The sequence below is a fragment of the Calliopsis andreniformis genome, chromosome 9, assembly GCF_051401765.1.
Source record: "Calliopsis andreniformis isolate RMS-2024a chromosome 9, iyCalAndr_principal, whole genome shotgun sequence".
Taxonomy (NCBI): domain Eukaryota; kingdom Metazoa; phylum Arthropoda; class Insecta; order Hymenoptera; family Andrenidae; genus Calliopsis; species Calliopsis andreniformis.
The window spans coordinates 2292862-2318756 of NC_135070.1; the positions used below are offsets into that span (position 1 = coordinate 2292862).

Here is a 25895-nt window from a genome sequence, read left to right on the forward strand (position 1 = left end):
TGGTGTAAAATGATTTTATTATGCTGCAATATGATTATAATTAATTTGTTCTTTAAAATAAAAGAAATAGATTAATATAAGCATATGTTTTTCTAAGTTTATAGTCCTATACAACAGTTTCGTAGACTAAGTGTAATTTACAGAGAAACAGATAAGTAACTAAATAATAAAATATATTCATGAAAGATTAGTTTTAGTACTTATAATTACACACATGTATATCTCTACATACAACTTAATGTATGGAAAATTTGTGCTGCATAACTGCAACTCACAAAAATATAAAAAAATATAAAGCCCAAAGAACCTACAAAGGCACCGTTTCTATACAAAAATAGCAATAAATATTTCAGACTTTTATTGAATTTTCGTGTAGCTATTTACATCGTTATATCAATAGTTCTTCGATACCATACCATTGTAAGAATAACGAATAATCATTTTATATTAGTTATAAAATCGACTTTTATAGTATTCTCTACTTAATCACAATTAATTCATTATTTACAATATATATTAGAAAAGCCAAATTGTACATTCATTATGTACAATAGCATGGCATTTGTGTAAATTTTAATTAACGAATTTGCACTTACGTATTAAATATTTAATACAATTTTTGTATACTTGCTTCGGCTTTCTAAAGCTACAGTTCGTCAAGTGCTATTTCATTAAAAAACGACAGACCGTACTACATTACTTCAGTTTTTGTTCATTATAAATAACAATGCTAATTTATGTATATATAAAAAAAAAGACACGTAGTTTTCGCTGCCTATAAATATCACATCATGTGTAGCATTTTTTCTGTATCTCGAAACATTTTTTAAAATGGAAATTTTTAAATCTCAAAGACAGTTTTGTACAACTATAAATATATGGAAAAACAAAAGTTGTGAAAGCTTCAAGTAGCTAAACTGATGCATTTTTTACATCGTTGTTAATTTACTAACAAAAACTATTATTCTGTAGACATTTTTTGTAATATACAAAATTAAATTGTTTACATTTTAGAAACAGAGATAAATTAAATTCATTCATCTTTGATATCATAAAGATAAATTAAATTCATTTATCTTTGATACCATGAAGATAAATTAAATTCATCTATCTTTGTTATACGATAATGAAAGTTTCATAAAGTTTGAGCGACAAACATGCGGAGATGAAAGATTTTCACTGATGCTTTATCTTAGCCATCTTGTTTTTTTTGTACGTGTACTTTGATGCTAAAGTTTGTAACAAAGTTTATCATATACGTAACCATAATTATAAAAGATTTAATGCTTGGTGGTGTAGCAAATATTGTTATTTCGATTTAAAAGTAATGAATGCATTGGTCAAACACCATTTGATGTCGAATTGTGAATCGGTGGTCTTAATAGATCGTGATATTGCAGCAAAGCTTCCCGTAAAGATCTTGAAACTTGTCCAGATGCTGTGGCTATTGTACATTCTACTAAACAGGGATACAATCCGATCAGCTGCTCCCATACTGATTTTTCAACTAAAATACACAATTCAAGATATATTTATGTTAATGGTAATTTTAAATATTAGTTGTCAGTTAGTTAATAAATTATTATTCTATGTATAAATACCTTTGTTAGGGGGTGCTTTTTTTAACGACACCACAAGTGTTGCAACAGCTTTTAAGACAAATGAAATTTCTGACAATCTGTACCTAGAAAAGGTTCATATAATAAGTACTTAAAAATAGAGGCAGATCTATTATATTTTAAGTAAATTTTAAGATACCAGATATTAATAACTAGACCGCGGAAGTTTATGGAAAATAAAATTTTTATAGCAATTGAGTACAAAAACAGGTCTGAATGTAAAATAAATGTTATCATCAATAAATACAAAAAGTGTAATTATATTGACCCTTACACAGGTTTTACTAATGTTTTACATACTTCTAAAGATATATTTTATATTTTTGTTATATTTGCATAAAGATCCGTAATCTACTGCATAATGTATAAGAAACTGTAAAGATTAGGCAAATAATATTTTCTATTGCCTTTAAATATAAAATATGTAGTTAAAAACAAAACTATTACCTAGGTAGTGGACATTTTCCACTTCGCCTTTCGTTTTCGATATATCGTCGCAGAACTTCTTGGAATCTATGCAGGAGAGCTGTGACTGCTAATCGTCCTGCAACGCCTCCTTCATCGTTTTCAGAATTCTTAGATGTTTCATGCTCTGATTCACTGTTTAATCCATCCAAAAGAGAAAATTGCAGCAATGTTTCAAAACAAGTTTTTGCGAATTCTTCTCTTAATTTTGTTTCACCACCGTTCTCTGTAAAAACGAATAAAAACTAAACATAGAATTAAGATAGTATTTATATGTGTTTTTTTACCACATTTAAAAGTAATGCATTTTTCTGTATGTAAAAAGAACTTGATAATATGTAGAGAATGTGCTCTAAATAAGGTAAAAAGAGGTTTCTCTTCCTTACCAATATTCGTTGTCGTGGCTGAATGTATAGAACCTTTATTTAAAAGCATAACAACTCGTAAAATAAATTGATGAGGTATATGCTGAGAATGCGGTAAAACTTCATCCCTTAAAAGCTCCATAACTTGACAATCAACAGCTTCGTCTGCTTGAATTTCCTCAACGCCACGTTCTGCATTCAATACACTATAATTTACAGGAAAACATTATATTTAATCAATTTAATTTCAACAACATGCGATATTTTTTGCTTACAGTTTTAGTCTTTAGTACATGAAATTACCTTTTTGGGAACAAAAAGTCATCCAAGGTATTCGCAAGCTCTGGCCACATATTTTGAAATTGCTCCGGATACTTTCTGGCTAAAGGTAAACCAGTATGCAGTACAGCAAGTAAACTGGTGACAGCTAACTTCCAAGTTGTCGAAGATGGACAAGCATACTTCATCGACAAAGGCACATGTAATGCTTCTATGATGTGCATTAAAACCTGTCCATCTATTACTGCCATTTCATGTGCCGTTTTTTGATATAACATGACGACCATTGACAAAGCTTTTTCTCCGAATGGAACATAATTCATGGTTACCCAATCCGCCTAAAAAGCAACAGACAACAAACAACATCATTAGTCTATGTATAATTATATTCAACATAAAAAGTACTTAAATATGTACGTACAGATACTCCTCTGACTTGAGAAATGTGTTTCGTTGGTATTTTACCATAAGTAGGAGCTTCACATGCTAACTTTGAAAAACTTAAAAGTTGAAGAAATATTAGAACTATCATTGTTCGTAAATTATCAGGTCCATTTAGTGCCTCCTGTGAAAATATTGCTATAGCGTTAATTTTAAGTGAAAGAAAATAAATACAAATGCTAAAATAAATTGCATACCTTTTGAAGAAGTTCCATAGAATGGAGTACACCATCCTGTAAATGAGTAAGAACAACATCTGGCATTGTAGGTAGGATATACGGAGTTGATTCGCCGTGTACTGGAACTGCGACTGCATTTTTAAGCACAGTGCAAAGTTTTTGTAAATCTGGGCCAGTGAATCTATACAAAAATCATAATTGAAATAATATTTTGTTTCTTGCGTGTAAGTTTTTTTTTGCTAGGAGAACTTGATTTTTCAAAAACATTATAAACGTACTTATTTCTGATATGTTGAAAAACTGCTGGGAATATGTGAACCAATGCTGTTAAAAATGCTTGTGAAGGTATGTAAGGTTCTGTTTCACCTTCTTGAGGTGGTGTTGTACTTTCCATTCCGATATTAAGCCAAACACGCCATGCAACAATCCACAATGCTTCAGTATCATTTGACTGAATTATCTCGTTATTATCACTTCCTTTCTGTAGGTACAATATTTCTTGAAACGATTTTAATGCTGCTAACGATACCTGTCGATTTAAGATATGATTCAGTAAGTTCACATGTTTTTCAGAAAGATTATAATTTATTTATACATACCTCATTATTTTTACTGAGTGCAGAATTTTCTATGAATTCTAATAAAAGAGACCAAGCTCTAGGAAAGTCTCCCAACATTTGTAAAAGTTGGCGCTTTGTATTAAATACTCTTCCAACACCACTCAATGTTAGTACCTATAAAATAATGTTTCATATATCTTTTTTATTGCGCGACATATATAAATTGTAAATGCCCATGTAAATTATTACCTGCGTTTCCGCCCACTGTTTTTGTGCTGTGTTTCTACTATGATGAATAAGTATATTTCCACTAGTATCAACCTTTTCACTGCTAGCAGAATTAGATAAACTCCTTACTTTATCCAGCAAGGGAAAGAGAACTTGCCAAAGTACGGCCTGCCACGTTGGTTGGTGTAACAAACTACCGTGAGCGGATATTGTAGAAAATAACGTTTGACTGGCTGATTTACGAACTGCGGGTCGAGGATCCACGCACAAGTCTCCTTCAAGGCGCAAATAAAACGATTAAGGAAATGAGGGTAACGACAGCAACGTGAATTTATCATAATCGTTATACATAACATATGATAGATAAATAAACTACCTAATCTCGCATATAGACACATCCAAAGTTTATCAAATGCTGGCATGTTTGTTGTACCGGGAAAGTCCGGAAACACAGATGATGAATCTCCTTTCAAAGAAACACAGAGTTTGTCTTGATTTTGATAAAAATAATCGCTTATATTCCACTGAAAAAATAAACGTTTATGAACATCAGAGTAAGAAATTTCCTTCATGAATCTATGATTCTAATATATTATACAAAACATAAAAAATTTCTGTTGTTTAACGCATTTATAATAAACTATAATTGCCTCATTGCCCTTTACTTAATTTCATTCGTTTTTGGCTTCGACTTTAATAACTTTAGACACTTCTACATCTTCTATAACCGATTACATGCAAGTTAATTAATCACGACTTTCAGCTCTGATATATTCCAAAGGAATTCTGCAGCCTGTAATCCAAAGTTTTAACGAAGAGTCACCGAATTCGCGTAATACGAAATTTTGATCTCTTATATCTGTTTCAGAGAAAAAAAGGCGCACTAAAACAATTCAAAATGTTGAATTCTTTCTCTAAGTGTGATTTTATCTTACCATTAATCCAACAGCAGTAAGTGAAATATTCAATTCTTGCGTTTGTGAACCGAATTTAGCAGCTGTGTCGACACATAGTGGAAGACACCGCCAAGGCATTACTGGTAGAAAGTCGGTTACTACGAGTTGTAAACACTGAAAAGCTATTCTGACTAAAGCTTCTCTGTAAAACATATAAAATATGTTTTGGATTATAATAATATGTATTACTTAATGTTATAAAGTTAAATTAAATATAAGGTACTAAACAGAACTAATATAATTATAATTATTTTAACATTTAAAGGAAAGAAAAATTATTAGTTTTATAACTAATTTAAGGTAAAGAAATTATTATCAAGATTTATATCAGTGGCATAGCTAATAATCACTGAATCCTTGTGCAGAAATCTTGTGGACCTCTTACCCTATCTTTTTTTCATATGATTGAAGCACATTATTTACGTTATAGTTGCTATACAAGTAAAACGTAGACTTGAATAAAAAATTATTATTAAATTACTAATTAATAAGGAAGCCACTAAAGTGGTTTCTATTCTTATTCTATCTAAAGTGTCATGTTATATGTGACAAGTTGGTTTCCAAAGTGACATTGCAATATAATTGTTTGGTATTTGTTTTTCATATAGGTACTATATACAATTTCTTCATATATTTCTCAAACAGTTTGATGCATTAAAAATGACATTAAAAGTTATTTGGTTTCTAAAATGTGATTTTCAGAACTCGATAAATAGTGACATATAAATAATAGAAAAGATCCAAAAAAATGTAATAATATGTAGTTTATGAATGTAAAATGTATGGACTAGTGGGCCCCTCACTGGCCTTGGGCCCTTGTACACTGCACACAACAGTCTACCTATAGGTATGCCACTGATTTATATTATATTATTAATAACGATATTTACCCATGATGATCTGATACTGCACCAATAATACCAAGTACTAAAGGCCAGCCATGATATAATGTTTCTCCTGCGCCATGCAAAACTTGTAAAACGCACTCCAGCTGACGTTGCCTTACATCACCATGACGTACCGAAGATAATTCTGATAGTGGTCCTAGAAGTAAAGTCTGCAATTTCTGATTATCGCGCAAAGGTTGAGGATATTTGTGTTGAAGCGCCATTTTTACAAGGTATGTAATAGCTTCAACTCCCCATTCTCTCATACGAATGTGTGGATGTTGGCAAACTTCTAGTAAGTGATTTGTTAATGGTCTCCACAAAACTTCTACTCTAGGTAAATTTACCAAACCAGTTTCTAAAAGTTTCGCTACGGCGAACAACGATGGTTCCTAATAAAGAAATACAATATATATGTAAATACAAAATATAATATGTACAACAAAATATTTTTATACTTACCCTATTAGAATAAGCCAACTCCATAGCTTCGTGACTTAGTTTACAAAGTGCATCTATCAGATGATGCAACGCTACATCATCCAAATGTTGACTACTCTCAAAAAGTCTGCTAAGCATAGCACTAAGTACAGGCAAATCTGCCATAACTGCATTTGTAAGTACTGCATTTGGATCTGCAGCAGTTCTACCAGCTTTTAAAGATCCTCCTGTCGAAGGTTTTAATCCAAGTATCCAAACGAGGTGCTGCAATGTCGTGAGTACCAAGTGCCATGCACCGCCAAGAATGCTACCATGGCAGTGAGCGAGTGATAGCAACGCACGCATGCATTGTAAATTCTTCGCTGTTAACATAACAGGACCTTGGTGTGCACCTACATAAATATAATATAATTATGCATTGTTTACATCTATTAGAAATAATTTTTTCAACATACCAACTGGTAAAGATGCAGTAGGTAATGGAGTACCGACGGCTACCACTTGTTGTCTGTAATCAGGTTCACCAATAGTTAAATTATATTGAGTGGATTCTTGTTGTCTTGCACTCGGTATGCCTTGGGGAGCGTTATATAGCACAGTCAATGCGTAATGAGGTGGTAACGATGCTTTACATATTGCGGTAATGAAAGCGTCGCGAGGAGTTTGCAAATCCAACTGGCCACATAGTGACGCAAAAGTTTGAATTGCTTTCAGTACGTTTTCCGTTGCGGATTCATCAGTACTAATAATGATAATAAAACATTTATTATTTTTAGACATAAAACATTCTAAGTATACTATTAAGTGCAAATATTAACAAATCTTACCTGGCATCAATGAGAGGACTTAATGCTGCTAATAAACCACACCAACTGGAGTTGATAAGTTGAGTGTGAAGCTTTCGTTCAGCTTCACTTGGTTTGTAAGTTTGATTTCCGGTTACAACTTCGCTGGAGCCGTTAATAGCAAGAGCAATAGAACGTATAATGTCTAATAAACACGCATAAGCTATACTAATCCCATAACCGATTGGTATCTGTGGTGGCTCCACTTTATCGAGCATATCCAAACTGAAAATATCATTAGATTAGGAGAATAATGTTTTTATCGATGATTTAGTTATAAATAACGATAATGCACTTACTATGTGGATTTAGCTTGACCACTTGTGAACGTTGCAACTACTGGCAACCAGATACCGCGTGAATAAAAACCAGGCTGAGGTGAGACACCAGGTCCTATTGGCATTCCCGTAAATAATGGGGATGTAGTATTTTGTGGTATCGATGTACCTGTTGCTATATTATCATGAGATTAACATTTTTTAACTTAATATTTTATTGTCAGGAACGAAATAAATCTTACCCATATTGGTTTGATTCATCATTTGAGGATTAACAAAAAGACTATGCACATAAGCACCTAAACTATTGACAATATCTTGGAAAATGTTGGTTGCATGAGGTTTTAAATCATAACATTCGCAGAAGTTGGTAAGAAGATCAGCTTGTACTGTCATTTTATGCAAAACCTCTAATGCTAAAGCTCTCTGCCATGTTGGTTTATCGGGATCCAAAAATTTAACAATTAAAGATAGAAATATTTCACATTCTGTCACCTAAAAAAATATGCAATAATACAGATACAAGTGTTACACTTTTATTATTTGTATGATAGTCATAAATATATATTATACGAAACATGACAAATATTTTTCACTCATTAAATACTAAAAATATTGCTTACCAAAAGAGAATGATATTTTTGTATTAAAATAGAAACAACTCTGAGAAGTCTCATGCTAATAGGAAAATAAGGTTTATCCAAAGGTGTAGCTTGTTGTAACGATGCCGGAACAGAATTACGATATTTGATGTTAGGCGAAAAAAGCTTAATTACAAGAGCACAAACTCTTTCTTTTAATAAGAAGCTAAATTCTGGATGCTGAAAATATCAAATTGAAAATTTTTCATTTACTTTAATTAAACTTTATAGTCAAATATAAAAGATACGATTTAAAATACCTTAAAAAATACTGATGAGAAATTTGTTAGAACGGATTCTAGCAATTCCAATCCAAATGTACGTGTCATTTCAGTAATGCCAATTAACCAATAAGGTTGATCTGCATTCACTAATTGCACTAAATCCTAGAAAAGATTTTACAATTTATAATTTAATTTTACTAAATACTTTAATAAAACATTTAAATATTCTTACTTGAAACATTAAATATGCATCAGCAGCACATGACCCTAATCCTTTAGGAGCCTGATTGGTAGGAATTTTCAGTTCCTCCAAATTTATTTCATCAGAATCTTCAATATCAGGATTTTGTTCATCTTCAGCAACAACACGCTCAAACACTAATGATACTAATTGTCTTACTGTGGCTCCAGCTGTATTAATTGTTGTAGAATCTTTTGTAAAATGTAAACGAAAGCAAAGTACAAGATTCTGAAAATTATATATTGCATCTTATAACATACATGAAATGAATGATAAATTGTATTAAATTCACTTCGATAGTTGTTAATGAAATTGTAATTTTTAATTGCATAATAGAAATGATTACCCTTGCAAGTGTTTCACTATGTACAACAGTATTACTTGTCAGTAATAATGTTACAGTTTGTAACACTTTAACTTCTTCTATTCCTGATTCCATCAACATCCATAATGCATCCGTAATGTAACGAGCACCTTTTTGATCAACAGCTTGTTGAGTGATTAGCCTTTGCATTATGCTTAAACAGGTCTGAAATACATAATAAAAAAGTTATAAAGTAAGAAAATAAAATTGCAATATAAATTAAAATCAATATAGTAGTACTTTGTTATTTTGTACATACCTTAATAATTTTTATGTCTTTACTTTCACAGCCTTGAACCAAAGGATATAAAATTTGATTGACAATGTAATAAATAGGAGCACCTGAAGTACTTGAAGCTGTTCTAATTTTTGTAATACCTTCTTCACATGACTGTAATAAAATTCAAATATATTAATATTGATTTCAACTAATGAATTAAGAAGCCAATATTGTTTTTAAATAAAATTTCATATAGAAGGTAAGTAAATATAATTAGCATCTTGTCTAATATTTGATATACAATACTAAAAATATGTACTCAATCATCACTTCAATAAATTTTTTAAGATTTATCATAAATCTTTGGAAATAAGGATAAATATTATACATGTAAGTCACATATTATGTATGTGAGCCACTTATTTGCCAAATCAGTAAATTCTGTCAAACAAAAATACTTATATTTATTTTAAATATAAAAAGTTAAGCATCAATGAAGTACTTTGACACTAAACTTTTAAAGAATTCAAAAAGTGGAGTTAATCATTTTGACTTGTGAATGGCTCATATATACAATATATGTATATTTTACTACATAATTATATTTCTTAAAATTTTATTTGTAACACATATTAAAAATGACTGAAGATAAATTTTTACTTCTGAAAGTTATTAACTTATACAATAATTTCCTAAAAAACTGCAACTCAAATTAGCAAGCTAACCTAACACTTTTTATTAAACAGTATTCATTATAACATATGTATTTATTTAAAAGCCAGTAGAGTGAACGTACTTCTTTGATTAGTGGGTATTTCTTCTTCGTCTCAGAGGCAAGGGCCTTCAAATCAGCTTGCAATGACTCCAAAAATTTCGAAGTATTTTCCGGGTTAAGTCCGACAGCTGCACTCGCCATCGTATTGCAGTCCTTTTTTACGGTGTTACCATAAAAATCTATCTCATTGTTACAAATTATAAACAGTTTATTAAAAAGTGCATACTGTCGTAACAGATTTCGTGTCTATCTGACTGCAGCTGAGTTGGCAAGTTCCATGCCGATTATTACAAATGACAACGGACAGACGACAATCTATTGAGATTTTTACTCTCAAACATTTCGAACTTACGTCATTTTGAGAACGGAGTTTATAATGATCGTTTAAAAGTATTATCGATCTCTCGGTGAAAATTTCTTAATAGTCGTGTATGTATTTTCACGACTATCAGTTATTCGCATTTTAGTTGTATCACAATTTAAGTAAATAATAAACCGTGGCATGCAATGGCGCTTAGTTGGTGCCAAGTGGTGCTAGTAACTGCTGGTAAGTTGTGTCGCAAATCGTATTCTGACATTAAACTTAAAGCACTCCACAATTTAGAGTGGTAGCTCATACGCAATAATATGAACAGTATATTATTTAAAGTTCTATAAATTTATCAAAATGATACATGTTAAAAAAGTTTTCAGTCATTTTTATAAATTAGTGTTTGTCGCGCTAATTTTCAAACTCTGAAGAGTTGAAATTGATTTCATGTTATGATATTTTTATTAAACTTTTTGTAAAATGACTTGTCAGTACAAAAACTTTTATGTATATGAATCTTTTAAATTCGAAAGTTTTCTTATAAGTAAAATAAAACAGTAATTGTTTACAAAATAGATAACGCCGATTAACGGAATTACACCAACAAAATTACTTCCTCACTTAATTTTTGTACCCTAGAGACGCTACGAAGAAAAGCATTTCCATATTCCCATCTACAGGCATCAGATTTCATAGCACAGTCTTCAATTCCTTGAGCACATTCCTATCTATGATACAAAATTTTATGGTGCAGCTTACAGCGCCATGCGCGCGTAGCTGTGCTGTCACTAGATGACAAGCTTAAATCAGTTTGAATGTATGTCTCTTAATCATTTTTAATTTAACAAATATTCAATTTTGAGTGTTCTTTAACACATTACAAGCTACGTTATTTATGTATGAATCACACTAATGTTTGTTATAGAGCCGCGTCATTCAACAGGTAAATTGCAAGCTGGTTTAAAAAAATTATTTTAGTCTTGGCGGAAATTTTTACGAAATTCTCTTAGCGCGCAGTATATGGAAAAAGTCGTCCAAATTTTGGTAGCTTTGAAAAACACTGTTTATTGTTATACTTGAAAGTCGGTACTTTTTCAAGACATTGTTATGAGACACAAAAATCCATCTATCAATCCTGTAACTTTGCATGTATTTAAATTAAAATATATCTAACTACTTAACTAAAAATATTCTGGGTCGTAAATGACCCCCTAAGTTGTAGACGAAGGGTTAAAATTTAGTCAAGTACATTTCATTAATTCAAGTTAAATGTTTAGGTCTTTTTACATAATTATATAAATTACAAACTCTTCTTGTTATTTGTTTAGTAATAGCAGTTGCTTTGCAAATATAATAACAAGAAAATATAAAAAGTAGTTTCTGCATAAAAGGATATAGTGAATGAAATATGGTATAAATAGGTCTCTGTATTGTAGTATACACTTATGGTGAGATCTGAACAATCAATGTTATTTGATACATGATTGCTAATTGTATTATAACAAATAAATCAACCAATTAACTGCTAATTTTTTCATAACTCATGCTAAATTAAAGTTGAAGGTGTTTATTTAATATTAGATTTATTTTAAGATAGAATATTATCAGTAATACACTGTAATATACAAAAGGTGACAAGAGAAGAACCGAATCTGTACTTAAGTAGTTCTAGGAGTAATTTTTACAGTAGACCTTGTCTCTTTAAATCCTCATATGTTTTACGATTAACTACATTCCCAAGGGAATCTTCAAATTCTTCTTCCTGTTCTGGTTGCCAGCGTTCTGCTTGTTTTTGGGCTTTTAATTTTTCCCATAGAGCTAGGGCATCTTCTATTTGCGTGACATTAGCAAAATGTGCAGTATTTGGAATACCAAGACAACGCATTCCATGAGCATGTCTCCATTCTGCAAAGTGCCTTTGGAAAGCTTTTGGTCCTTTATATGTAAAGTTTCCACATATTTCACAATTATAACTAATATTTAAACCATGTAATTTGTATAACCAATATGGTATGGGTTTGCCATCCCATCCAAGAGGAAGATTTTTAGGATTATAAGGGATTTCATTGTCATCTTCTTCTTCCGATTCACTAGCACTGGCCTCTGCATCAGAATCTCCACGTTCACCTTCTGTTCGAGCTTGTTTTCTTTGAACATTTTCCTTTGTGGCTACTCGCTGAGTAGATACCAGTTCTGCAAGTCTGTATACTTGAGCTTCCAAACAAGCTATCTCTTTTTGTTTTTCAGAATTTCTCCCTTTCCCTGATTTTCTATTTCTGTTATTTTTTGCTAATAAATTTGGGTCCAAAGAAGCCTCTCCTTTTGTACTAAAAAGTCTTTGAGCCCTTTCTTCAAGCGTGCCACCACACTTTAAACCCAGAGCCATTAAAGCAGATTTTAATCTATCTAATCCAAGAGAAGCAAGTTCCTCCCAAGAAGAAAAAGCAGAAAGTTCTAAATGAGCACCCACATGAGTTAAAGCACTACCAGTTTCTTTCGGCCATCCTGGAAATGTATTATTTTCCCACTGTGTTTCAAATTCTTTCATAGCTTCCTGTAACTCCGAAGTCAAGTCAAGTAGTGGTCTAACTCTACTTAAATAATCCGTTAAATATTCTAGTAAAGACTCTATGTATCGTTGATACTCAGCATTTTTTCTTTCTCTTGGTATATCAAATAAATGATCAAAAGTTGATAAATATGTGATATAGTCTATCTTTTCTATTCCTTTCAGATTAATGTATTTTTCATAACATTCATGTAAATCAAGATACTTTCCATATCCTTCTTCGTCTGTAAATTCAACCAGATTCGAAAGTTCTTCTGTGGGATTTTCTCTCATTTTGGCTAATTCCTCAAATTCAACAGACATTGGTATACTTATCTCATTAGGATGCCGTCTATAAAATTCCTTTATGGATTTCAAACGAGTGTAGAACTCTGAGAATTCATTTGGCCCAGAGAGTGCTTGTACCTAAGCAAAGTAATTACATTACATTAATTACACATGTATAATATATACTAAAATGAAAAACAGACAATAATTAATATACTTCTTCTTTTCTTTGCCCATCTTTATCCTCGTACAAATCCTGTAAGTGCATAGTACTATCCATATACTGATCGAGCAGCATTTTCAATCGATGTTCAGAATTTATGCTTTCTCTATGTCCAGGCTTCTTATAAAGCATTTCTTTAACCATTGCGTCCATTAATCTTTCTCGTTCTTCGTGATACCGTCGCTGCTGTTCTAATATCGTTTCCATTTTTTTAATTGGTATGAAAACAATTGGATCTATAAACCAGTTGACATTTATATCGAGGTTATGATGCTAATTTTCACATGAAAATAATTTTGTATCGCTCTGTGGCTAATCCTCAAGTAAAATTGTCGCTTTGTCAAGAATTAGACTGGAAAACATGATGGAGGAAAAAATACGTTCATGAAAACTTAAATAGTAATGAAAATACTACGTGATAATAGTCATTAATATATAATTGGTTATTATCACCATGTTTTTTATATGTATTTCAAAAAGGATTAGATCTAATCCTCTTTGATGTATTTAATCATATCATAATCTATGTAGTTTGTTGTAACTCTCGCCTTTAAGTTGGTGATAATATGTTTCCCACTATGGGTAAGTAGGGACATTATTGCTATTAGGTTGTCTACTATGTTCGATTAAATCCCGAATTTAATTCAAATCAAACCATTCTAATTTATTATAATTTGTTATAGATATTTATCTATACAGGTATGTACAGAAACACTTATAGATTAATAAGTTCTAGTAAGTACTACTCGACACGCGTTAAGTTTCATAACGGTCTGAGTAAACCCATGCTGATAAGTGTGGTTTTAATTTTGGAATTAGCCGGAACCAATTTCCAGTTCTAATTTATACATATTATTAGTGTATATAATTTTTATTTGGTAATTATGCAGCAAAGGAGCCGCCTCACCAATTTCAGTAACTTCATTAAAAGTTAATTTTTGAATTATTAAAAGTTATTAAAAGTTATTACATTTCTTTTTTAAAGCTATTCTATTATTTCTAAGTCCAAAGAGAAAGGAAAATTATTTTTAAATTCAGTGTAAGATTGAGCGAGCGAGCGATTCATGCAACAAGCTTATGCGGTACAGTATGGTTTGTCGTTAGTTATTTGTACATAAAACACTCCTGTCGCAGGTTCCTCTGGCGTCTGTAATCCAACATACGAACAAGTATTCTCAGTACATTGATTTGAGTTTGGAACAAAACTGAAATAAATAATGATCATATTAGGATATATTGACAATAGATTTCAAGTATACAAACAATGTAAAAGTACATAAGCTTACAGTGAATCGAGTTTCCAGCGTACTCCAAGATAGCATTTCGGAGAATTTATAGAAATTATTGTGTACGTTATGGCTCTAGTGTGATCACAAGACGGGTTCTGACCTGTAATACAAAAGAAATTATGCACCCTTCTTGTTCCGAAAGATACTTAAATAGATCAATTGATTTATGAATACGGTAACGGTGCCAAATATCGTCCCTGTGCCTAATTCCGTCCCTACCCTAGTTAATATATTAACAATAAGTATTGTTGTCTGGTTAAGCAATTTTTATCTCGATGTCAGGGATTTTAATGATATTCAAATATATTGTAGTTCATATGCAATTAAGAAAGATTAAGTCATCATTTTGATAATTTCGAAATTATTTAAGAAATACAAGCCCCTAAAGTTTACAGTTTTTGTCGATTTTTACAACTGCCTTCACGTTTGGATTGATATCTCCGAAACTATTAAAGATACAAAATTCAGGTTTTTTTCCATTAATTTTGAGGAATGTACATATCTAAATAAATTTTGTTCATATTTTGCAAAAGATTTAGATGTAATGAAAGATGTAATTTGTAATTAATTGTAGTGTACTTACATCCTGGTTGATTAATACCACCGTTAAAATAGAAGTCATCTGTACCAATTGCAGGGCGATAGCCCACTAGAAGTGATGTATGAAGAGCTGTCACAAAGCGTGCATCCCGTTTACAAAGTCTATGTCTACAACTCTGCCCGAGGTAAGCGGGCGCCGCAGGATCGAGACCCAAAATGTGCGCATACGTTGTCTTTGCCTTTTTTTGAACATATTTTCCTGCAAATCCTACTACATGAGCGCCGAGACTGTGTCCGATTAGCACAATCTCATTCAAAGCTACACCGTACTTTTTTGCCAACATCATAGAGAATCTATAAAATATTTGTTTGCATTAGGAATAGTGAAAAGAAATAATTCGATGCATAAATAGAATATTTGTGATATCTGTGGCTATAAAGTTACGTTTATATTAGGCAATTTATGGTCGGGCAACTGAGTTGATCAACTTGAAGTTACTCAAAATTGTCTATGTAAACTCAATTTCAACAAAGTTAAATCGACAATTTTGATCAACTTAAAGTTGATCAACTCAGTTGTCCGGTCAAAAGTTACCTAGCTTAAGACAAAACGATCTATGTCACATTTTCAAAACATTCGAATTAATTCCTTAATTGAGATCTAGAATATAGAATTTATATTTTCAGAAGAAAGAAAGGGCATTGAAAGAGTATATTTACTTAAAAATAAGGATTTAATAAGATAAGTTCATAAAACAGCATTAGAGTTGAAAATTTTAAACGGTAATGTCTTGGAAACAAAAACATGTGACTTACGAGGAATACTGGGTAAGTATTCGTCTCCGATTTTTTTCGGATTCACATATGTGTGGTACTTGAAAAACTAAATGGCACATGGTTTTTTACGTTGGCGGTAATTCGGTTTAATTGAGTGAAACATAGTCCCAAAAGTATAGCATGTTACAAGAATAATTGGAATTTCTCATGAAAATACTGAATTTTCTTGAATTATAAGATGTGTCTAGAATGATCGCGAAATTTTCCAATAAAATTATTATACGAATGTATCCCGAAAACTGGTGAGAAGTGGCAAGGGGTATTTCCTCTTTCAATTAAAGCAGAGTTTTGAAAGTATCTTATAATTGAATATAAATGATTATAATGGCGTTGAAATACAGTAAGATACTACTTTAGATTTTCACGATCAGTAGAATCTGAAATATCTAAATACTATATTTAGGGGAAACTTATTTTCTCCAGTTCACTACACACCGAGAAATATTGTAGACACATATTACAATTCAAGAGAATTCGGTATTTTCACAAGAAATTCTAATTACTTAATTTCTTAATTCCTTTCTTAATTGTTACATACTCAACTTTTTGGACTATGTTTTATCCTTTTAAACCGAATTACCATCAATATAAAAAACACGTGTTGTTTACTTTTTCGAGTAGAACAACATATATGAAAACGAAGAAAATCGGGGGAGGATACTTACTTACAAATTCTTTGTTAGATCATTTTACCTTATAGCCACAGATATGTATAGTTCGTGATAGCAGATGGATGTGATGAAAACTTGTTCTGATGTAAAAAATTAAAGACTGTTAGACAATACTCGGCAACATCCTGACCAACTGCAGGAACGTTTTTGACAGCACTTCCATAGACAAGGTAGTTTGTTAGACTGAGTGCACTGCTACAGGATGCTTGGTCCCAATTCACAGAGAAAACGTTAATATCGCTCTACAAAAATGATTGAAAATTTGAAACGTACTTACAAACTTCGAAATGGGCTATGCCCGTTGATAGTAAATAAATAAATAAAAATTAAAAAATTAGAAAATTCTTAGTCGACAAACTGCACTATAAAATTTTCTTATACTATAATTTAGGTAAATGTATAAATCATTTTAAGTAAACTGAAAAATATTGTACGTTTTGTAATAGAGCACGTGTTAAGTTAAAGAATTCCGTGTCGTTAGCTTCAGCAACAAACCCGTGTACACAAAATACAACGTTTCTGTTTTTGTGTAAGGGTATATCATCATCGTTCATATGGACTACTTTTCCGAGTGGCATATCTCTGCAATGTGAAATTACAATAAACTATTAAAAATTACATTACATTATTTTATCAATGTACTGTAAAATATTTAGAATTCTTTTAAAAAAAGGAGAAAGAGCCGAAAATACGTAACCTTGTGTACAAATAGTACGATATTGTTTTCACACCAAACACACAACTTGGGATTGCACCAAGAACACTGTTGCTTTTAGTTGTACTCTCATCTGTATTATTTTTCATATTCAAACAAAAATATTACTTTTTGTACATTAATAAGTTCTTGTATAATTAAATCAGATTTTCTGTCTTACATACATACCTTGACAAAGTGAACAGATTATAAAAAAGGACAATATTAAAATGACAGCAGCTGTATATTTACTCATAATCTGCATCATGGAGTTTATGATCTTGGAAACTATAATTACTAGTTTACTAAGTAAGTAAAGTATTAATGCAATGTTTTTACTTTTTTCCGTATATATATACCTGTACAATATCCTAATTTAAATAATGCAGTTATTAGACATGGTCAATGTGAATACATTATTAGTAGACAAATACGTATTGGTACACTACGTATGTATTATCATAACAGTAAGATAAGATTCTTTGAGCGCACATTTTTCGGAAGTTAATAGAACTTTATCTACGCAGATAGCAAAGCGTTATTATTTTGACATACGGAAGCGCTCATTTTTTTTTAAAGGCACAATAGATTTTAGCTTTAATTTTCAAAAGAGCGAATAATTCGATTCGACAAGTCGAATTGCAATCGTATATGAACATAGTTTTTGTCCTAATAATACAAATTTGTATCAATTGACATAGAAGAAAAAGTACCATTCAAAAAGATATAGTGATCTTGATTTTTATTAAATAAAAAGTTTTTTAGCAGTACTCATTATTGCAATGTGTTGTTGTTCTTAATAAATTACACTCCTCAACCAAGAGTCTCTTTCTTGCTTTCTGAAGCTTCGCGCATGGCGGTCTAAAGAACGTTATAACTCGTTATTCACAACAATTTCATCTTAGTATTTTAGGAATATATTCTCAGAAGCTTATACTTTTAAATTATGTAAAAAAATCTATTTTTTCGGCTCACCAGAGTGTTGTTCCCCTTTAAAAATATAAACATTTTGTCAATGGCACATGTTTGAATAAAATCACCAAAATTTGAAATAAATTTATAGTACAGTAGAACCTCGATTATTCGAACCAATTGAGACACACGCTATTCGGATAATCGAATAATTCAGTTTTAGCAAGAAAGGATATCGTTTATTTTGAACTTCTGCCCACTACATTTATATTAACAAACCTAACAGAATTGTAAAAACATATAAACTTTTAAATAAATAGTTAACTATTTTCTTTAGCTCTTCTTGTTTCTTAATCTTTATAAATTGCTAACTGAGCGATACTTTTTTATATTTCTAATTCATCGGATTTGTAAGGAGAGTACAATACGCTTCCATTTCACCGACATTTCAATATAGGCGATGTCGTCAATGTTGATAATATAAAAAAAAGAGAAAGTATTGTCAAAATGCAAACATCGTAGTATATACATAAGTATTTTCTCTTCCTTACTTGCTTACGAATATTTGATTATTCGAACAGTATGTTCCGTTAATCGATGTTCTGATAATAGAAGGTTTACTGCAAGTATTATATGTGGCAACAAATTGGTAAATTTAGCAAAAATTGTGAGTGACATTGAAATCTACATTTCTTTATTAACATTTTAAGATACAATATTTTAGAGGTAAAGTACTTCAAATTTTTTTAATTCATATTGATCGAAATATTGTGGGACGTAAAGAAAAAAATTATGGTAATCGCCGAAAATTACGTATTACATTCGGTGAACGTAACAGTATTCAATATTCTGGTTTACGCAGAACAGTATGGACTTCTAGATGCTGGAGAGACATAAAGTACGCCTTTGGCATTCTCGTTAGGTGCATTTAATCCAACGTAAGAGCAAATGTTTGGATTACACTGGCTTGTGCTTAGAATATTGCTGCGATAAAGAGAGCTCGTATTAGTATTTATTTATTTATTTCAAATAAATAAACAAATAGAACCAATGATCAATTTACCTCGAATCAAGTTGCCAGCGAGTTCCTAAGAAACATTGAGGATTGTACACAGCCTGTGTTGCATAAAATACGGATCTAGAGTGATCACATGTTGTTAATATGCCTAGAATAGAAAGAACATCGTATATTCTGGTCCTCTAAAAAAGTAATTACATTGACTACTCCGTTTTTCAACATGTGGTGCGACAACAAAGTTATAAGAATGATTAATTTAAAACTACTTTTTGGAAATGACTATCTCAAGTGAGGCTTTCACTCCCAAAATAGACGTTTTTAAACTGTACATACTCATTTTAGTGTCACATATAGTAATTACGGCGTTTTTGGTATTTGTTTTAACAATCATAGCTTTGAAACTTTAAATTTCAAAAATTGTCAATGAATGCATTTCTTTCATAAAGTTAGAAAATTACTCCACTCATGACGTAAATTATTTTCGGTCTTTCTTTGTTGCATGTTCAAGTGGTTATAATATTCTTTTATAAAAGGCTCTATTACACACTTCGACTATAGTTATTTCACCTCAAACATGGAGTAAGATGGCTTCTTATTTTACGTAGAAATAAGGAAAAAATGTGGTATACAATTTTTTATCCAAGGCTTCGCTTTCGAAAAAACCGAATTTGAAGTTTGCTCAACTACGCAAGTTGATAATGGGATTTACTTATCGTGTTTTCTGTTGAAGGTTGTCTTTGTTCGTGTTAGTGTCTATAAACATTGATAATAATAGGATTCTGTAGAAAATATCCAGATAGTTCAATGTCTGATAGAAGTCATAGTTTATTAGACTGCGTAACAGTTCATTTCCCTTCGTTTGTTGCAAATTATTAAGTTATGACAAGATATTTTAACTGAGAGTATGTTAACATGTTACTCGCTTTGGGAGCTTGTAGAGGTAACGCTTCTGCTGCAAGTAGATATTACGCAGAAAAGTTTCTTAATCGTCGACATCTGAATAGGAGAGTCATACAGAGAGTGGAGTAAGCGGCAGCTGAGACTGGCTTATTCGCGTTGTGTTACGAAAATCGTAATCGTAGTCGACGATTGTACAACAGCATTGAAAAAAGTGTCCTATCATTATCATTGTTTATAAATACTAGCACGGACAGAAACAACCGGTAGTAGAATATACGATAAGTAAATCGTACTGCGTAGTTGAGTAAACTTTGAATTCGATTTTCTCAGAAACAAAGCTTTAAATGAAAAAATTGAATACGAAATTTTTTCCTTGTTTTGTTACGTAGAATTAGCCCCTGGTCGGTGATACTACGATCTTCTACCCACCATGTATAGTGTGAAAAAGAAAAAAAAGGTTCATACCTTTTAGGATAGATAATACTTGCCAAATGAAGCAGAAAAGTTTGAATAAACAAGGGTCGAGAAATTAATATTTTTAAATATTTTGAAAGTGATTTAAATGCTTCAAAACCTATCGTAATCTACATACGTATAATAACATGTTCTTTTTTAATGAGAAAAAGAAGATATAACATAATAGCTTTTTTATGGCACAGTAGCTTTTACAACGCACAGGCCACTTACTTCAACGAAAAAAGGTTGTTTATAACTTTAGAAATATTAAATTTTCGACCTACATTTGCTAGGACTTTTTTGCTTTATTTGACGAATACTATTTAGTCTAAAAGTTATGAAACCTTCTGTTTTCACTCTGTACATGTAGTTATTGTTTGACGAAGAATAATAAAAGAATAAAAATATTTAAAAAAATAGCAACTTGTCGAACCATATGCGGATTGTGTAATAGAAATGTCCCTAAAAGACATTATAACTACTTAAATATATGTATAATGGAAATATACAGGAAGACTGGAAATAATTTACTATGTAGTTTCCTTCATAGAAAACAGAAAAAGAAATTCCCCCCTTAACTAAACATGAAAAAATTAATACGAGAAACGTTACGATCTAATGTTGAAATGAGTTTGTACACTCTTAAGGGGAGTCTTTTGATAGTAATGACTCCACGTCTGTTTAATTCGTAACACAAACCTTTTAAATGAATTATTCTCGAAAAATTATTGTCACAACTCGTATACTCACAGCCTGGTTGGTGGGTGCCACCATGGAAATAGAAATCGACATTGCCGATCGCATCATGATATCCTAAGATACGCGATGTATGAAGTGCTTGAACAAATCTAGCATCTGTAACACAAAGTCTATTGGAACAGGAATTTCCACGAAAACTGGGCCCTGCTGGATCCATCCCGATGATTTGCTGTAACTTTTGGTTAGTCATTCGTTGAACAGCTTTTCCGGCAAATCCTGCTATGTGAGCACCAAGACTGTGTCCGAATAACACAATGTCTTGTATTTTCACTCCAAACTTCTGCTGCAATCTTACAATAAACCTGTAAAATGTCTGTTTGTATTTAAAATGATTAAACGAAGAATATTACATTATAAAAATAAGACAAGGAATTAAATTAGAAATAAACAGTTAAATTTCAAAGGAAAAGGAGTAAAAAATATACAGGGTTGTCAGCTACAGAAAAGAGAAAGTTTAAGGCGTGATTTTAGACATCAAAAGATCATGAATAAGGAAATTGCATTTGAACTTTTGCTTGCTAATTATGAGCGTTTAAAGAATGTAATGGGGCACTTGACGCACACAGCTGCAGTAAATAGGCAATATTCACTTTCTACGATGTGAATTAACCCAACGCATATGACGTCTTGAAGATGTCTATTTTATGTTCATTTTATGCCTGAACGTCTTACGATATAATTTAGACGTCTTAAAAACATCCAAGAGCGTACATCTTAAAGACTTGCGAAGTTTACGTCTATAAAACGTTTTAAAGACACAGTACATGGACGTTTTATAGACGTAAATTTTGCAAGTCTTTAAGATGTACGCTCTTGAATATCTTTAAGACGTCTAAATTATATCGTAAAGACGGTCAGGCATAATATGAACATAAAATAGACGCCTTCAAGACGTCGTATGCTATCTGGGATTATACATATATCACTGAAAAGATCTCATCAAGATGAATCAATTTATACCATTTTTCACTTCAAAAATCTCTTCAAAATTTGTGTTGTTGCTTTTTGAACAAAACAAACCAATAATAAAATCCCAAGGTTCACAGGTTAATGCGCAAGGAAAATTCAAGGTGTGTAAGCGATACTCTAGCAGGTTGAGTCATCAACATATCTTTTGTCTATGTTCTTTTTCTAATGTCAGAAAATTGTAAAAAGTCTGCCCCAGGTTCAGTACAGTCCTGGAATGAAGGTCAGCAGGTATATTTGACAGCAGAGCTTGCTAGAGTGTCGTTTACAGCACTCTTCGAATGTTTGTCGAGTGTCGAGCCTCGAACCCTTAAACCGGATGGGATTTTACTATTTCTTTTGTTCAAAGCCGCAAGATCCGAATTTTGAGACCATTTTCGGCAATGTTCCCATCTGATTTTGCAGTTGAAAATAGTATATGTAAATTGATTCGTCTTGACGAAATCTTTCAAATGACATATACATATGTATATGTATAAGGCGTAACAAATATAGCCTTCGATATTCTAAGAGGTGGTAGAGGATCCAAATTGGAGCACAAAATGTCCTATGGATGATGTCCGATATGTCTTCCTTTTGTAATAATAATGTCTTCAAGTGAATACACATATATTAAACTGACAATCAGAGGATTCTGCAACTTTACAGATATATTAAAGGGCAAAAATAGAGTAAAAAAAATCTTAATATATGTTGTATTTCTTACACCTTAATTTTTACAAAACTTTAAAAATTCGAGATATGTGTAAGAAATAAATCGCGGATTTTCAAAGCTCTATAAAATTTCAATCGTAACAGATACAACAAAATGTATTACGACTTTTTTGCTTTATTTTTGTCCTTTAATGCATCTGTAAAATTGCATAATTAGTTCAGTTTAGGTGATTGTTAGTTTAACATATAGGTATATTAACTTTAAAGGATTATTAAGTATTATTTATAATAAAATATTATAAAGTATTATCGTTGCGAAATGAAGGCAAATTGGGCATTATGTATAGGATATTTTGTATCCCATTTGAGTTTCCATACATAATAATTACCTTAAAATATCGAATATTATATCTTCTTAAAATATCAAAGGTTATACAGTAATGTTGCGGACGAGAGCCGCTCTCGGGTCTGGTCGCGACTCTCGTCCGCGACTGGTAGTCGATTCGGCTTCCTTTGCTCTCGGTCGCCGAGATAATTGGTACACGACCGGAGAAGCAAAAAAAGGGTCTCGCTCGAGCTCGATGCCCGAAATCAATGACGTCAGAAAAGACAAGGATAGCATTAGGGATTTAATAGGAAAAATTGAAGTTCCTTATTTGCAAACAGATTTTCACGTAAGTAACACCAATCGATTCCTTGTGCTCTCCCGATAAAAATGATGTCAAATACGACATGATTCCTATTATTTATAATAAAGATATTTAAATAATAAACGTTGGAACCCTGCGACGGTTACGGAGAATCGTCAAAGTTACTTTTCTATCAGTTCTTTACGAGCTAAAAATGACATAAACAGAATTTATGTATATTATATTTAATCGATGTCGGAAAGAAGATATTAAAAATAAAAAAATAAAAATTTCTAAACATTTAAAACGGAACTTATATACATACTTTTTGTATTACGCTTTCATTTTCTTAATAATTTCAGTCATTAAATAATTAAACACAAAAATATGAGGGAATACATAATAGGGAGTTAGCCCTACGACGAGAGCCGCGTTCGTCGAATCGACTACCACTCGCGAGCGAGAGTCGCGCTCGGGTCTAGTCGTGCCTTAGAATCGACTACCATTCACGGACGAGAGCAGCGCTCGGGACTGGTCGTGCTTAAAATCGACTACCACTCGCGGACGAGAGTCGCGCCCGGGTCTGTTTACGAGCATGACCTTTCGTTCTACAAACCAAGTTTTATGTATCTTTGTTAAAAATAATCGGGATTATGTCGTGTTTGACATCATTTTAATCGGGAGAGCACAAGGAATCGATTGGTGTTACTTGCGTGAAAATCCGTTTGCGAATAAGAAACTTCAATTTTTCCTATTTAAATCCCTAATGCTATCGTTGTTTTTTATGACGTCCTTGTTCTCGGGCGTCGAGCTCGAACGCGATGGTTCCAAGAATTGGTTTCTCGGCGGCACGTATCAAACGAGGTAGTGGGGATAAACCACGGCTCTCGTCCGTGTAGACGAAACGGCTCTCGTCCGCAACATTACTGTATTTGTTACAGTCTGTGCAGATTTTCCTGCACGCACTTTGAACCAGTTTAGGGACTTAATTTTGAGACTTAACTTAATTTTGTCCTTTGACATTTGATTAGGACATCGACTATGATTACGATTTTTTGAATTGAATTTCCTTTTTGAAAGGAATTTTAAGATTTAGATTTTCTCTTTGTTAAAAGAGAAAAGAAAAGAAAAGAAGTGCATTTTGTAAAATGCAAAGAAAATTACTTAGTTACTGCATTATGAAACCTAAACTGGTTAAACTTTACGAAACAATCTTTTTGTTTTAAATCAAAATGGTGGTAAATCTGTGTACTAGAAGATATTCTACACAATAAAATGAAAATTGAAAATTGTTAACTTGTGACAGTTCGCAGGTGTGCGAATAAGTGTAGTTCAAAAAACGAAAACTGATAAACAGTACTTAGCAACATCCTCGCCAACAGTGGGAACATTTTTAACAGCACTATTATAAGCAAGTGTATCTGTTAGACTGAGTCCACCGTTACAGGCTGCATCATCCCAATTCACAGAGAAAACATTTACGTGCTCCTGTAGAAATGATTTAAAATTTAATGTAAACAAACGAATATTCGGTATTGGTACGTCTACTGTACATACAGTTTGTTTGTAGATACAACAAACTGTGTAAATGTACGAATATTTTGAATTGAATCGAAAGATACTGTACCTGTTGTACCAAAGCACGTGTCAAATCATATATACTTGATTGATTAGCTTGGGCAACAAAACCGTGTATAACAAAAACAACTTTTCCCCAAGCCAAGGGTATCTGGTTATCCTGCGAATTAACTTTCACTCCCTGTACGTTGTTACTGTAATGTACAATTTTGCACTACTTATTTAATGTTTTTAAAGAAAATAAGAAATAGTATGAATATATTACCTTGTGTATAAATCATATGATATTGATTTAACACCAAATATACAATTGGAAATAATGGCCGCATTTGCATCTTTTTTCGTCACAGAAGAAGAAAATTATTTTTTCGATTATTAATTATAATAATTGCACAACTAATTCAGACTTTGTACTGTACATACCGTGGGTGTGGAAGAAAAATACAAAGAGTGCTACTGCGACGACAATTGCCGCGCAATGATTTTTAATCTTCATCGCGGATGAATTTATTTTTTCAGAGTGAAGTTCTCTACCTAGTGACACTAAAAATACTGTTGCAATATGTGTGGGCAGGTGAAGTATATATAAGATACCTGATCTATATGAAAATATGT

At 31.9% G+C, this 25895-nt stretch overlaps 4 protein-coding genes across 5 annotated transcripts; all 4 read right to left on the bottom strand.

Moving 5' to 3' along the window:
• Window positions 1-104: 104 nt before the first annotated feature.
• Mon2 (Mon2 homolog, regulator of endosome-to-Golgi trafficking) lies at window positions 105-10518 on the bottom strand. 2 transcript variants are annotated; one of them, XM_076385384.1, is made up of 24 exons: window positions 10030-10518; window positions 9273-9404; window positions 8996-9178; window positions 8641-8877; window positions 8445-8570; window positions 8167-8364; window positions 7786-8038; window positions 7565-7718; window positions 7248-7490; window positions 6876-7162; window positions 6442-6812; window positions 5983-6371; window positions 5072-5234; window positions 4513-4660; window positions 4158-4411; window positions 3948-4082; window positions 3627-3877; window positions 3367-3529; window positions 3150-3293; window positions 2753-3066; window positions 2471-2655; window positions 2067-2310; window positions 1602-1678; window positions 105-1507 (listed from the first exon to the last, which is right to left on the bottom strand). In XM_076385384.1, the coding sequence occupies exons 1-24, from the start codon at window positions 10147-10149 to the stop codon at window positions 1341-1343; spliced, it is 4938 nt and encodes a 1645-aa protein (XP_076241499.1). In that variant the 5' UTR covers window positions 10150-10518; the 3' UTR covers window positions 105-1340. The 2 variants fall into 2 exon arrangements, with proteins under 2 accessions (XP_076241499.1, XP_076241498.1); XM_076385383.1 differs by having other exon boundaries at window positions 1602-1684.
• Window positions 10519-11725: 1207 nt separating this feature from the next.
• Window positions 11726-13749, bottom strand: Noi (splicing factor 3a subunit 3 noi). The gene is made up of 2 exons (XM_076384355.1): window positions 13372-13749; window positions 11726-13292 (listed from the first exon to the last, which is right to left on the bottom strand). Exons 1-2 carry the CDS (start codon window positions 13582-13584, stop codon window positions 12000-12002), a joined length of 1506 nt encoding a protein of 501 aa, XP_076240470.1. The 5' UTR covers window positions 13585-13749; the 3' UTR covers window positions 11726-11999.
• Window positions 13750-14015: 266 nt separating this feature from the next.
• Window positions 14016-17681, bottom strand: LOC143183171 (phospholipase A1-like). The gene is made up of 7 exons (XM_076384636.1): window positions 17598-17681; window positions 17412-17502; window positions 17149-17296; window positions 16829-16956; window positions 15250-15560; window positions 14664-14766; window positions 14016-14582 (listed from the first exon to the last, which is right to left on the bottom strand). The coding sequence occupies exons 1-7, from the start codon at window positions 17674-17676 to the stop codon at window positions 14453-14455; spliced, it is 990 nt and encodes a 329-aa protein (XP_076240751.1). The 5' UTR covers window positions 17677-17681; the 3' UTR covers window positions 14016-14452.
• A 1311-nt stretch (window positions 17682-18992) lies between these two features.
• Window positions 18993-25800, bottom strand: LOC143183375 (phospholipase A1-like). Its single transcript, XM_076384900.1, has 7 exons — window positions 25704-25800; window positions 25546-25615; window positions 25330-25474; window positions 25063-25190; window positions 21445-21755; window positions 19384-19486; window positions 18993-19304 (listed from the first exon to the last, which is right to left on the bottom strand). The coding sequence occupies exons 1-7, from the start codon at window positions 25774-25776 to the stop codon at window positions 19175-19177; spliced, it is 960 nt and encodes a 319-aa protein (XP_076241015.1). The 5' UTR covers window positions 25777-25800; the 3' UTR covers window positions 18993-19174.
• Window positions 25801-25895: the final 95 nt, after the last annotated feature.